Source organism: Myodes glareolus, chromosome X, assembly GCF_982192425.1.
Source record: "Myodes glareolus chromosome X, mMyoGla1.1, whole genome shotgun sequence".
NCBI lineage: Eukaryota > Metazoa > Chordata > Mammalia > Rodentia > Cricetidae > Myodes > Myodes glareolus.
Genome location: NC_142053.1, coordinates 125,838,557 through 125,852,839, shown reverse-complemented (window position 1 = coordinate 125,852,839; position 14,283 = coordinate 125,838,557). Strand labels below are relative to the sequence as shown.

The window sequence follows — 14,283 nt, the reverse complement described above, 5'->3', positions numbered from 1 at the left end:
TTGAACCCAGGACCTCATGCATGTTAGGCATATGCTCTATTCCTGAGCTATCTTGTTTCTTTATTTTAAGTCAAACACCTTTTAAAGCTGTTTTGTTTTTGTTTTGAGACAAGAGTCCCACTATGTATTTCTGGCTAGCCTGGAACTCTTTATGTAGACCAGGCTGGTCTTGAACTGAGGTTGAGAGCACTTCTGAGTGCTGGGATTAAAGGCATGTGCCAGCCCAAAGCACCTTTTAAATGCATGGTGCAAATTACCATTGTTATCAGTTTGTGGCAATTTTCATAGCCTCAGAACAACTGGCATAATGTCACTGATGGTACAGTTGCTACCAAGCTTGTGGTTGCTTTAGGGATTTTTCTGTTTTATTAGTTCAGTGACTAAATTTATGGTTATTTGTAGTATATAATTACAGAGATACATTATCAATATTACCAGCGTGACGCTTGAACTTACTTTTCCATTAGTACAAACCCTGCAGTTTTTACATTAATTACAGAGGGAATTAATGACCCCTTGGACAAGTTTTCACCTATTAGTAAAGAGTTAGGATCCAGCTGTGCCAGTAATGACTGGTCTCTAGATGTGAGGGCAGTGCCCACAGCTCTGGACTTGGCCCTGACCTAGCATCCTCTAGCTGAAACTAGAGTCTTCCTACCACCTCATCTGGGGCCTTCTGGTTCGATTCCAGCATGTAAGGGATGCTGCTGTTCTTCTAATAAATATGACCATCCTATTATTACTGGTAAGTCTAAATGACAGAGATTATCCAAGGCTCAGGCAAAGTCCATTTCAACTCCTCTTCTTCCTTTGTTTTCTTGTTCCAAATATTAATTATTGCTTTTGTTCTGAAAATATCTGCTGAATTTCAGGTAGTGTTAGAGAAACTTGACACACATTATCTTTAATTTGTGTGGCCATTCTGACAGGTGGGAGACATAACTAGCGGAGGTAAAGTGATTTGCCCAAATCATTAATCTATCCGTTTATGCATTTTTTGTACACCATTGGAGGATAATTTATCTAGTACCTACTGATACTAGTTGACTGATAAGATGGTGCATAATAGAGTGATGGGCCTTGTGCTGGACCCTACTGTCTAGTTAGGAAGCATAGAAGTACCCACAATGATAAGAGAAGTGTGGTGTCCCGTGGAAGCATCAGGGAAGTATGCCTAACCCAGCCTGAGGGTCAGGGAAGATACCCAAGCTGACATCCAAACTGAGACTTGGAAGATGAGTAGACGCTATCTGAGGGAGGTTGGAGCGGTGTGAGACGTAATGGACAGCTTGCAGGCCAGACATGTGGGAGGGCTGGTTAACACCTGCCTTGGTGAGGGACTCAAGCTTCATATGCAGTGGGAGTGAACTGTTAGGAGAAAGGGTCTGCAAATAGAAAAGTTTACCTGAGGAGGCTGGAGCTGATGCCTTGGTCCAGTTGTACCCACTGAATTGCAGTGACTTCAGTGCCCTCTAGTGTCCACTGGCCCATCTTGCAGTTTCCTGTGCTGTGTTCATTGTCTCCCAGCAACATGTATAACCTGGTGGACCTGTGCTAGGTGCTGGGGACACTGGGCTCAGTGGGACACCTATTCTTGCAGATTTCCCAATTAAGTAGATGAAGCCATGAGCAGTATTGTGAGGTGAGCAGGGTGGAAGGGACACTAAGGAGGTGATCCACCCTGCCTAGGTGGGATCCGGGCACGTACCCAGAGGACACAGCTTCTAACTGACTTTGGAAGAACAAGGAAGTACTGTGTAGGTCGGGAGGTGGTCGTGGGGGCCCAGAGGGAGAGTACTGGTTAAGACGAGGCATGGAGCAGCTGCATGTGCCTGAGAATTAGAAGTAATTCTGTCCAGGGGAGGTGCAGGTTGGGGGCAATGTGGTCCATATCTGTAACCATAGTACTGAGAAGGTGCAGGCAGCAGGAGCTTGAGTTTAAGGCCAGCCTGGGCTACGAGGCAAAACCCTATCCCCCCAAAATGGAGGAAGACCCAGATTAGCTGAGGGTGGGAGAGAGAGGCTAGGTCACTGAAGGATCCATGGGATGTCCCCCACTACTAGCTCATTTACTAGGTATTTAAAGCATGGGATAATAGTCAAAGCTTTTTTACCCTTTGGAGTCACACAGTCCTCTGAGTAGCTGACAAAAGTTGGAAAAGTAATGTTTCCTATAGAATCCTTCTCATCCTATTGCAGGGGCTTTAGAGATACTCCGTCCATGCCTATCCATGAACTACAGACTTCTGAAATAACCCTACTATAAGCAAGAAACCCCTATCCTGGCCTCCAGGGATTTCCAAGATTGAACCCTTTCTGCATCTCTGTCCTCATACGTGTCTCTCAGTGAAGTTTTCACTCAGCCACATTGGCCTCTTGGAAGTTCCTGGAAGTGGCATCTTGGGCCCTTTCTTCTGCACAGAATTCTTTCTGCTTCCTGTCTCCACATGAACAGAATGTCTGTCTCCTCTCAGTTAGACATAAGCGCCCCAAAGACAGGACATATTATACTTTTAGAACCCAGCACCGTGCCTAGTCCATAGTATCTGTCGAATGAAGTACTCACCAGTGCCCTGTGACTGGATTAAGCTTCTCACTCTAAATTCGTTCAGCCCCTGGTGAGTCATCATATAAATTTATGTAACTTGTGTAGATAGGTCTGAATTACACAAAGGCTCCAGTTCATTAACAGGTGTTTTTCTAGAATTCTTCCTCATCTCTGAAGCAAATGGGCTTCTGGCAAGTCCTCCCGCCCCCCATGTCCTTTGGGAGAAGGGTCAGATGCTCTTACTCCAGCAGTGACTCTTTCATCTTCATGTGCATACTCAAGCTTATGGAATCTTGACAAGCGCCTGTGAGGTAAGCCAGGTGTAGTGGCACGTGCCTATAATTCCGGTACTCAGTGTGAGGCTGAGGTCAGTCTGGGCTACATAACGAGTCACAGGCCAGCCAAAGGCTATGTGGCAAGACCACATTTCAAAAATGACAAATGAATAAACACCCTTGTGAGGTAAGCAGAGCATTGCAGGGTAGCACATACCTGTAATGCCAGTACTTGAGAGACTGAAGCAGGAGAATTATGAATTTTAGGTAAACCTGGCGTACACAGCAAGACTGTGTTTCAAACAAACAAAAGTAAACCTATGGAGTAGGAAATTGTCATTTCTATAAAAGCCAAACTGAGTCTCATGGGATATGCCCAGGTAAATGGTTACATTAAACTCTACTAGGCTCTTGGAATCCCCAGAGAGTAGAACAGGCTTGCCTGAGGTCACACATTATCAGCCTTACAGTCAGGACGACAATTTCTGTCCTCAACCCCTGTCAGGCATGAGGAAGAACTGGGCCAGAGGTGAAGCAGCTGCAGAAGCTGGGAGAGTTGTCCAAGAAAAGTAGACAAAGCAGAGGTTGAGACAAGGGCTTGAGCACCCAGTAATAGGAGATGGGCAGAGAGAGAGGAGGCCTCAGAGGTCCCACAGATGCCAGGTTCGTGGTGGTTCAGAGGGCCTCTCTCTTCCTAGCAGCCTTGGCATTCTTCAGATGAGCCAATTGTCCTGGTAGGGAGGCAGGAAGGTTGGCCTGTGGCCTGTCAGCTCCTGTTTCTTCTAGATCACTGAGCACCCTGGCGCTCCCCAGGAGCCTTCTGCTCAGAACAGCCAGGAGCCTGGGCTCTGGGGCCATGAAAGGCTAGGATGCTGTAACTGTTACCCTTTTTTATAGAACACGCCCATCTTTCAGCCCACCCCCCCCCCCATTCTGTTTCTCCGGTGTTCCTCATGTAGAAAGTAGAGAGTTCTGTGGTGGATAGGCAGGTGCCAGATGCCCGCCTGTGCTCTGTTGTGTTGACTTTGCTGAGATTGTGCACCTCTCCGGGTTTCTGTTGTTGGCCCTGTAGATTCAGGCTGCATAGTCTTGCTGGAGGAGCAACCTCTGGATTATAAATGACAGTTGTACAGTTGTGCTTTTCTCTTTGGGATTTTTTTGAGAGTTTACTATAGTCATAAAGAATATTTGGGGCCATATCCTCATATCTGAAACTGGGTGCTTTGAATTTTACAGTAAATGGTCTGCAGCAGAGATGTTTGTGAGAAGCCTCTGCTGAAAGATCTCTGCATGCACAAAGTAAGAATGGACCTGAGGTTCCAGGTTCCAGATTTTGGAATATCCAAATTAAGCCCTAATCTTGAGGTTCTGCCACTACTGCCAAGCTTTGTGTCTCAGTTTTCTACAGAAGGTATTCAAATAGACCCCGTGACACAAACTTCTCAGGATGAGACAAGTTGCCTGTGGGGATAGCAGAGATGCACAGAGGGGGCCCAGCCCCAAGTTTGACCATGAGGAATAAGAGAGCTTTCTAAACTGCTTCCTCTTGTGAGGAATTCCCAGCCCCTGGAGAGCAAGGAAGGAGCAAAGTTTCCAATTGCAGCCTGGCCTGCAGCCCAGCTGGCCTGGCCCCTCCTCTTTGACTCCTCCTTTTAGGGAAGGGCTGAGGAAGAGGAGGTGGGAATAGTGACGGGGTGGCACTGGCAGGGAATAGGGAGGGGGCTGCCCCTGGGACTGGTCCAGACTCATGGAACCCCCCTGGAGGAGCAGCAGGTAGGAACCTGGGCCACTTAGCCTGACCCCCCCTCCCTTCCTGCTCAGACCTGGCCTGATGATTCAGCCGCCTTCTGGCTTCCTGGTTTCTGGCTCCCTTTTTGTATTCTAGAAGGCCTTTGGTTTAGGAGAGGGAGCCAGCTTGAGTGGGTGAGTCTGTGGGCATCTGAGAGCCAGCTCAGTCAGGACCTTGGAGCACCAAGTAGGAAGTCAGTGGTTCGTGAGAGGTGACCTCCGTGACTGCCCAGACGTTAGCTTCGCACACCCGGCAGCTTGTGTACTCCAGCCACTGACATTCTGATGCCAACATTCCAGCAGCCTGAGGGTGTCTGAGGCTGGCACATAGAGGGTACTTGAGAAATGGCCATTCTGTCGATGATGGCTATTGAGAGCTCAGATGAGACTTCTCACATGGGAAGATAGATTCTCTGTAAAGATGTGGGCACCCTCTGACTTGTACCACGTTAGATAATGGGCAGCTGGGCTGACTTTTACTTGGGCTCTTGAATGGCCAATACTGACCATCTACCTTTAGGGACTTGTGGAGACAGAGGCTGACTGACTTGGAGGGGCAGGCTCCACGTTCAGCTTGTCCTGGCTGTGGCCACTTGATTTGACCCCCCAGAAACCACACTGTGTTGGACAGGGCAGGGATAAAGCCCTTAGCCCCCCTACTTACTGTCCCTCCTCTTCCCTCTTGCCATTCTCCGGACTTTAATCACATTCAGCAGGTGCCAGAGGGGCCTTTAGACTGTGCACTGGAGGTGGGGGTGGGGTGCAGCAGAGGGGCGGAGTGTGGGCCCAGCTTTGGGATGTGTGGGGAACAGTAATGGCCTTGGAAGCAAAAGACTCCTTGGAACCACCCTGTCCTCTACCTTGCCTGCCCTTTCGCCCCCAGCTCTGAGTCCTATCCTGTCACCAAGACCACTGAGATGCTGTCAGCCTTCTCTGCCCTCAGCGCCCCCCCACCCCCCACTCCTGCTCTGGCACTCTCTGGCTCTCCCTGTCTTCTCTCTGTGTCTTTTGTCTAGCCCTTCCTCCTTCTCCTTTTCTGTCTCTTTCGGTTTCTCTCTGTCTTTTCCTCTGCTCCTTCAGTGCTCTGCCCTACCCTAACCTACCTCAGGCCCCTTCTTGGGGTTCCCCTACCCTCCCTTTGTGTGAGGGGCTTCCTCTAAGGGGAGCCCTTGCATTTCCCACACATCTTTTCCTTCTCTTTCACCTCTCTCTGCTTTCCTTCCTACCTTCCCCTGTGCTGTCTGCTGTGAGGAGGGCTCCTTTTCCCTTCCCTGCTGTGGTGTCCCAGCGTCTCTCAGTGACCCAGGTTCCCACGGAGTCACCTGGAACACAGGAGGCCCAAGCCTGGCTCTTGTCTCTACTGCCCCCTGTTGTCATTGTGTTCTGTTTGTGGTTGAGTGCTGTCCTCTCTTTCTTGACTTTGTGGTTTTTTCTTTTTCCTTCCTTCCTTCCTTCCTTCCTTCCTTCCTTCTTTATTTCCCTCCCCCTCCATCCCTCCCTCTATTCTTTCCTCCTCCCCTCCCTCCCCTCTCCTTCTATGTCTCCTTCCCTCCTTTTCTCCTTCCCTTTCTTTCCTCTTCCTCCTCCCTTTCCTTTTCTTCTCTCTCTCCCTCCTTCCCTGTCTTCCCATTTCCCATCATGTCTTCCTTTCTTTTCTCCCTCCCCAACCCCCCTCACTTTCCTCCCCTCTGAGCCTTCCCTTTTCCCATCCCCCACCTACTCTTATCCCCTTGTCCCCATTGCCCTCCCTGCCCCTCCCCTCCTTCCCTGTCTCTTTCTCTGTCTCTCTTTCCCTGTCTCTCACTGTCTCTCAGGTCCACAGCGTCTCACACTCTCCACCAGTATTGCTGTCCTACTCAGGCCCTTGACTCCATGAAGCTAACCCCCTCAGGCAGGCTGGCAGAGAGCAGGTAAGAGCTAGACCTAACTCTCCCCCAATCCTTCCCCTCCCAAACCAATATGCACCATCATTGCCAGACACCCCCAGCCCCTGCCCCGTGTCCCTTAGTCCCCCGAGTGACTGTCGAGTGGTTGTCTGAATGTCTGAGGAGAATATCTTGGGAGAGCAGGTCTGGAGACTAAAGAGAACCTTTGGAATCTATTTGTACTTTATTCTTTTTTAAAAGAAAGAAAGAAAGAAAGAAAGAAAGAAAGAAAGAAAGAAAGAAAGAAAGAAAGAAAGAAATTCATGCCTAGAGGCCAGTCTCCATAGCGGGGAGTGGTTGGTCTTGGAATATGTGACATTTGAAGAATGTTCTGAAGTATGAATAGGAGTTTGCCGTTTGAGTAGACTGTGGAAGGATATTTAGGCAGAGGGAAGGATCTGCCTACAGTTTTGGAGAACAGTATCATTTCCAAGTTAATCTGAAATCCTGTTTTATATCTCTGATTAGAATTCAACAAAAGGAAGTATTAAGAGAAAGGGAAGCCCAGCAATGTGGTGTCTTACACCTTGGTCCCAATACTCAGGAAGCAGAGGCAGGCAGATCTCTGTGAGTTCAAAGCCAGTCTGGTCTACACAATGAGTTCAAGACTAGCTGGAGCTACACAGTGAGATCCCACCTCAACAAATGAAAGACCTTACATTTAAAAAGAAGTAAGAATGGAATTTATAGATTATATACAATAAATTAATTTAGGATATCATTACATTTCACAACCTATGAGGTATGTCCATGGGGGTTCTGGAAAAACATAGTTTCCAGCCCCATTTATTTATTGACTGATTGATTATGATGCTGGGAATCGAACTTAAGACTTCACTCACGAGTTCAAGGCAAACATTGTACCACTGAGCTGTAGTCCCAGTTCTCCCAGTGCTTTAATTAGAGAGCAAGACAGGTTAAATTACACTAACTATTCCACTTAAGAAGCTAGAAAAAGAACAACACGAGGAAAACAGAATACATTAATTACTGTAGATGAAGCGAGAAATCAATGAGAAATAAAACAAAAGTTTTGATCCTCTGGCAGATATGATTGGGGGAAAGGCAAAGAAAATATAATCAAAATAAGATTTTTAAAAAAGGGTTTACCATAAATTCTGAGGAGATTTTTAAAAAGTTATAAGAAAATGCTGTGTGTGTGTGTGTGTGTATGTATTTATACCAAGAAACATGAAAATGTAATTTAATTGGGTGATTTTCTAGAAACTGTAAATTACTGAAACTACCTATAAAAGGTCAAAAAAAATCTCACCCAGAATAGAATGGTAAAGTGAGAAATAAAATGAAAAAAGTGGTCAATTTTTTCTCTTGAGGAATAATACCATGTCCAGTTGTTTTTTGTAGGTCCTGAAAGTTCTATTAAATCTGGCAAGGTCAGCTAATAAGAAAAGATAGCCATCTTCCCACGTCATGACGTAAGACTAGATACCTGGCCGTTCAGTGGCATACCTGCAGTCCCCAATACTCAAGAGGCTGAGGCAAGAATGTTGTCTTATTCTAGGAGTTTGAAGTGATCAGCCTGGGCAATGTAGAGAGACCCTTTCTCAAAAACAAAGCAGAACGGGGCTGGAGATAAAGCTAAACGGAATAACACAAAACTCTGGGTTTTTAATCCCCTCTCCCACACATAAACAATTATATGTCAGTGAGCAACTGTTTATTATTTGCTATCTATCAGAACTAGGAATTAGGTGCAGGGATTTGTGTGTGTTAGATTGAACTGTGTTTCCAGTCAATTTTCCCTTTATTTTACTAAGTTACTTGAGAAATCCTAGAAACCACTATGTTGTCCAGGCTGCGCTCAGTCTTGTGTTTCTACTGCCTCTACCTCCTGAGTTCTGGGATTTCAGACTTTTGACCCCAAACCTGATGTAACAAATATTGTAATAGAATATTATTAAATAGAATCCATTAGCATACTAAAAGTAGCTCTTTCTTGCGTTGGTGGCTTAAGTTTTTAATTCCAGCACTTGGAATGGAAGATAGAGGCTCAAGGTCAGATTTGATTACATAGCAAGTTTGAACTCAATTTTAGAGAGGGAGGGAGGGAGGGAGAAGGGAGAGAGAGAGAGAGAGAGAGAGAGAGAGAGAGAATATCTTAACAAATAAAGGCTTCCTAGGATTGTAGGGATTGTTCAGTGTTCAACATTAGGAACCCTGGTGGCTGGCTGGCTGATCCAGTGGTTAAGAACAGTGACTGCTCCTCCAGAGGACCTGGGTTCGATTGCCCATACCCACATGACAACTCACTAATTTCTGTAACCCACTTCCAAGGGATGCAATGCCCTCTTCTGGGCTCCACAGGCACCCGGCATGCACTTGGTGCACAGACATACATGCAAACAAAACACCCATATACATTAAAATAATGATAGTATAATGACAATAACAAGTGATAATGATAAATGTTAGGAACTCTGTTAGTGTAATTTATTGCAATATTTTTCCTTTATAGGAAAGATGATTTCATTATCTTTATTAATGCTGGGAAATGTTCTGATAAATTTACATTATATTCTCTTGCTAAAATGGAATAATTTGTTACACAGCAAAAGATAGCTGATACATTAAGCTAGGAATTAGTGAAAACTTCCTTAGCTTGGTAAAGGTTTGTTTTTATCAGAAATCAGAGACAATCATCAGATGTAAAATTGAAGCACTTAATACACTTCCATTAAATTGAAGAACAAAGTAAGAATGATTGCTATCACTATTATTTAATAATTTTTGAAAATTTTAAATAGTGGGATTTCATTGAATTTGTTAATTGACAAGTTCATACATGTGTATATTTTTTCCAATTATAAATAATGGGATTTAAAAAGAAATGAGTAGTGTAAATAATAGAATGACTCATAATTAGCATTATCTGAAGATGATATAATTGTCTAATTAGTCAAAGAGAATAAAATGAAAATTTCTTTCAACTACTAAGAAATTCCAATGTGATAGGTACGTACAGGGCAAATATGTACCCAAAACATTAGCATCTCTGAATAACAGTAGACTCTAACTAAAAGATGTAATAGAAAAATATACTTTTCACAGTATTAAAAAACAATCTACAAACTCCCTAGAAATTTATATGAAACAGGAAATTGTTTTGGAGAGGGCTATAAATTTTTATTGAAGGCTATAAGACTTTACTATATCAAGGGTTATATTCTATTCGAGGAGGAAAATGTTCAGTATGGTAAACAATCATATTTTCCCCAATTTGATCAAAATGTTCAATGTGCTTGTCATAAAAAATTCAGTGATATTTTATTTGGTATTGAGCAATTACATTTTAAAGCTCATTTAAAAGAGAAAATATTCATTAATTAAGAATTTTTTGAAAAAGAGGAATAGCGTAGGACATTTACCCATTAAATGTACCCAGATCTTACCAAAGAGTGCATTCATGGACTAGAAAGATGACTCAGCAGTTAAGAGCTGTGGCTGCTCTTTCAGAGGCCCTACTTCAATTCCCAGCACATGGTGGCTCACAACCATCCATAACTCCAGTTCTAGGGGGTCCAATACCCTCCTCTGGCCTTCATAGGCACCAAGCATACATGTGATATGCTGTACACATAAAATAATAAAATAAATCTAAAAGAAATTTTAAAAACTGCAGTAATTATAAATATTTTATCTTCACAGAAATAGAGAAATATATAAATAAGACAAAGTTGGGAGTTTAGATGCAAACCCACATGTTGAAATGTAAGATTCGTTTTTGATGAAAAAGATATTTTAGGCCAGTAACACATATGAAAATATGCTTTTAGAATTAACAGAAGAAACTCTGGAATATTTTAAGTATAATATTAAGACTTTAAAGCCTAGAAGACAAAGCCTGGTGCAGTGAGTGGTGCATTCCCTTAATCACAGCACTTGGGAGGCAGAGGCCGGCAGGTGGTCTCTGTGAGTTCCAGGTCACCCTGGTCTAGATAGTGAGTCTGTAGGACAGCCAGGGCTATGTAGTGTGACCCTGTCTGGAAACAAACAAACAAAATAGAATCTAGAAGCTAAGCCAGCTGTGATGGTGCAGGCCAGTAGTCCCAGATACTCAGAAAACTGAAGCGGAAGAATTAATTGAAGTCAGGAGTTCAAGGCTAGCAGAAGCAACAGAGTGAGCTACCAGATCCCTTCTCAAACAACAACAAAACCCAGAAGCCATAAAATAGAGTAATGTGTTTCTTCATTAACATTTAAAACTGTGACAAAAGATACTGTATCCAAAGTTAAGGTAAGACAAATAATGGCAGTTGAAAGAAACTACACAGAGATCAGGTAAAATGCTGTTATCTCTGTCTAAATCTAGGTTGTATCCTGGAAGTCAATAAGAAAAAGATAACAACCTATTTACAATGGAGAATTAGGTCAGTCGGCTGGTGGTAGATTTTTACCTGTAGTCCTACTGTTCAGGAAGCTGAGACAAGAGGAACTGTATGAGTTTGAGACCCACCTGTGCTACCTAGTGAGTTCCAGGATAGCCTACACTGTAGAGTGAGATCCTGTCTCAAATAAAGCAAAAGAAAATGTTTAAATAACACCATCTGATGATTCAGCAATGAAATAGATAATAGCCGAATAACTATGAATAGGCATTTAACTTACTACTCGTTAATAAACTGTAGATGAAACCATAACGAAGCACCATTTTTAAAAAGTGAAAAATTAAAAAGATCAAAAGGATTGTGGCAAAACACAACCTCTTGTATAGTATACATTGGTTGGAGTATGGATTAATATTGATTTTTGTTTGTTTGTTTTATGGGACCACTTTGTCAGTTGCCAGGAGAATTTCTCTCTTCCTGCTTGGATTTATGAGGCAGGGTCTCACTATATAGCTCTGACTCTCCTGGAACTCACTATGTAGACCAGGCTGCTTGCAGGTGTCTTTAGAGGCCAGAGGCATTAAATGGAGATCTAGGAGGTTATGAGCTTCTGCCATGGGTGCTAGGAGTCAAACTCGGGTCCTCTGCAAGAGCATGCCTCTTTTAAATAAAGACGGGAATTATGACTAACCTTTACCTTTAGCTAGTCTATACACTTGTTAAAGAGATGGAAATAACTTTTATCTACACTTTAAATAAAATATGTATTCTTGGGACTGGAGAGATGAGTCAGTGGTTAAACGCACGTGCTGCTCTTTTGAAATGGAGTATGTCTGGTCCTACTTTCAGGGAGTTCTAGTCTAGCAGGGAGGAAAGAAGCATTGTGTACTGTGGAATGGAACTGAATTAGGCTGAGCTGGCTGCCAGAGTAGAGGCATGTAACCCCATCTGGCATCTCGGGAGGCTTCCTATAGGAGGTGACATTTTTAATGAGTTGGGGAAGAAACCTCTCTTCCATCCTCCTTTATGAAGAATGACCTTGTCACCCTTCCAAACGTGGTGACCTATTGAGGAAAAATAGTTGAGTCAGTTTAAGTTCAAGATTTTTCACTCTCTGTGACTTTGGGCAAGTCATTTAGCTTCTCGTCCTCTCTTCCTCAATCTAGTCATGAGGCCGATGCCTGCTTACCTCTCAAGGCTGTTCTTAGTATTGGAGATGGTCTTGTGAAACTGCAGGTGACTGTCACTACAGAAGAGGAAAAAGGACTTAGATCTTGTTTTCCTACTAACAAAGTGCATAACCCAATACATGTGTAAAGATGGTTCTGAATCAAAGACTGGCCCTGACCATAGCAGGCAGTATTTGGGGAAATACTGTCACTTGAACAACTTACTTCACATATCTTTTAATCCCCTTTCTTCCTTGTTAAAAAGGACAGAATGCTACCAACAGCATCATGGATTTTATTGACTAAGGAGTGGGTGGTTCCATTCAAATGAATTCATTCAGAGTTCGTATCACTAAGTACCTGAAACACAGTGGGTACTCTGTAGAGCCGTTGTTGTTGGTACTTACTTCGGAAGACACTTACAGAGTACTGCCTATACAAGGTTGCTCTTGTCCTCCATGAATCCCCAGTTAGTTTGGAGGAAGACTGTGAAAGGCCTGTGACAGAAAAGAGCACCATGGGGTAGAGGGTAAAGAACAGGATCGCAAGGGAGAGATTCCAGCCCTGCCTGGGGCTGGCACAGGTGAACTCACCCTGAGGTCTGGGTCTTAAAGAATAAGTAAGAATTAGCCAGATGGGTGAAGTACTGAAGAGCATTCTAGGCAGAAGGAATAACATATGCAAAAGAACTGGATGTTTTTAGATAGAGCAAGAGAGTGGAGTGTATAGGCTTCAATGAGGCCCACGAACCTCCTGAAATTGGATCAAAATGCTACATGTGTATAACTATGCACATAATTTTGTGAGGAAGATACTTCATAGCTTTCATTAAATGCATAAAGGGATTTGTATCCCCTCAGAAAGATTATGAGCCAGAATTGTTGGTAACGAAGTATTATGTGAAGGAATCTGAGGTGGGAGTTTACCCGGATTAAATTTGTATTTTAGAACTGTCACATTACCAGTCAGTAGGACAGATGATTGTAGCTGGACAGTGTGGGGCATGCCTGTAATCTCAGCACTTGGGAGGCGGAGGCAGGACTATCAGGAGGCCATCTTTGACTATATAAAAAGTTAAAGTCCAGGCAGGGATACAGAAAGCCTTGTCTGCAAAAAGTGGATTGTATGAGATCTAACTTGGGATTGGGGTCGAAAAGTAGAGTCAGGCAGGGCTAGTTACACTTAGTACATTTCATGACTGTGGTGGCACCATTCATTTAGAGGCATTTGAGTTTCAAAGTTTGGAATCCACATCCTTTGAGAGTTGTTAATAAGATGACTTCAATTCAACTGTTGGGTGATATACACTGTTAGGGATCATGAAGCTGAGGGATAGGAGGGCAGAAATGAGTAGACATTAACAGAATGCCAGAAACCAGTCAGGGTAATAGTATAAGCAACAAGAACTTCTACCAGTGGTCATCCATCATCCAAAGTCCCTGGTTCATATGTAATTACTAACTTCCAACCTATTGCTTGTTCTTAGAGATTCCAAATAACACCGGAGACACTTGATTAAAGAAGGAAGAGGGGGAGAGATAGGCATATTTACTTCTAAGTTGTGGATCGGACAAAGTTTACCAAAGAAAGTAACATCTAAGATAGTTATTTAAGATCCACAATGATGTCAGGAGCTAAAGATAAATGGTGGAGGATGCTCTGGGGGTCTGCACAGAGTTTGGAGGTAAGAAAGAGCAAATAGAAATATTAGAGGGGGCAGAGGTTAGACGTGCCTCAAGCAGTTGTCCGGGGAATCTGGGCATGTTATAGTTTTCAAAGGAGTGGACAGCTGAGGTGCTTTGAGCAGTTCTTGACTAGGAAAGTAACACTATCAAGTTAACATTTTAGAAGGAAGGGAGAGGTTTGGGAAGAGGCTGATGCCATCATCCAAGAGAAGAAAATGGCAGTGAGCATAGAGCAGAGGAGATGGACTGAGAAGTGATTGGGCAAAAGAAAGGACCAGAGTCAGAGGCTTGGTACATAAGGAAAGATGGAGCAGAAGGTGGACATGATGGAGAATGTAGTTCTCGGTAAGTTGGAGTCTTCAGGCTCAGCGATGGATTCATTTATTGCATGATTACTAAGCACTGTTCTGGGCATGAGAAATGGAGTGCTGTCCTGGTGGACCTTACTGTAGATAAGACAAATAATAAACAATGGGATGTGTGTGGTGAAGAGGTGCCTTTTGAGGAGTTCAGTCTTTAATGGTGAATTGCAGATCAGAGACTTGAA

General features: G+C 43.6%; 1 protein-coding gene across 4 annotated transcripts in view; it reads left to right on the top strand.

Annotated features, from left to right (window-relative positions):
- Iqsec2 (IQ motif and Sec7 domain ArfGEF 2) overlaps window positions 1–14,283 on the top strand; it is a 79,022-nt gene that overhangs the window by 27,835 nt on the left and 36,904 nt on the right. The window contains exons 1-2 of one of the 4 annotated variants that reach the window (XM_087902787.1): window positions 4,449–4,596; window positions 6,426–6,521. The exons of 1 other annotated variant lie outside the window; for it this stretch is intronic. In XM_087902787.1, coding sequence (XP_087758913.1) covers window positions 4,571–4,596; window positions 6,426–6,521 — 122 coding nt within the window. In that variant the 5' untranslated portion in view covers window positions 4,449–4,570. Of the gene's footprint in view, window positions 1–4,448; window positions 4,597–6,425; window positions 6,522–14,283 lie in introns of those variants that run through there. 2 more of the 4 variants (XM_087902785.1, XM_087902788.1) reach the window with 2 other exon arrangements.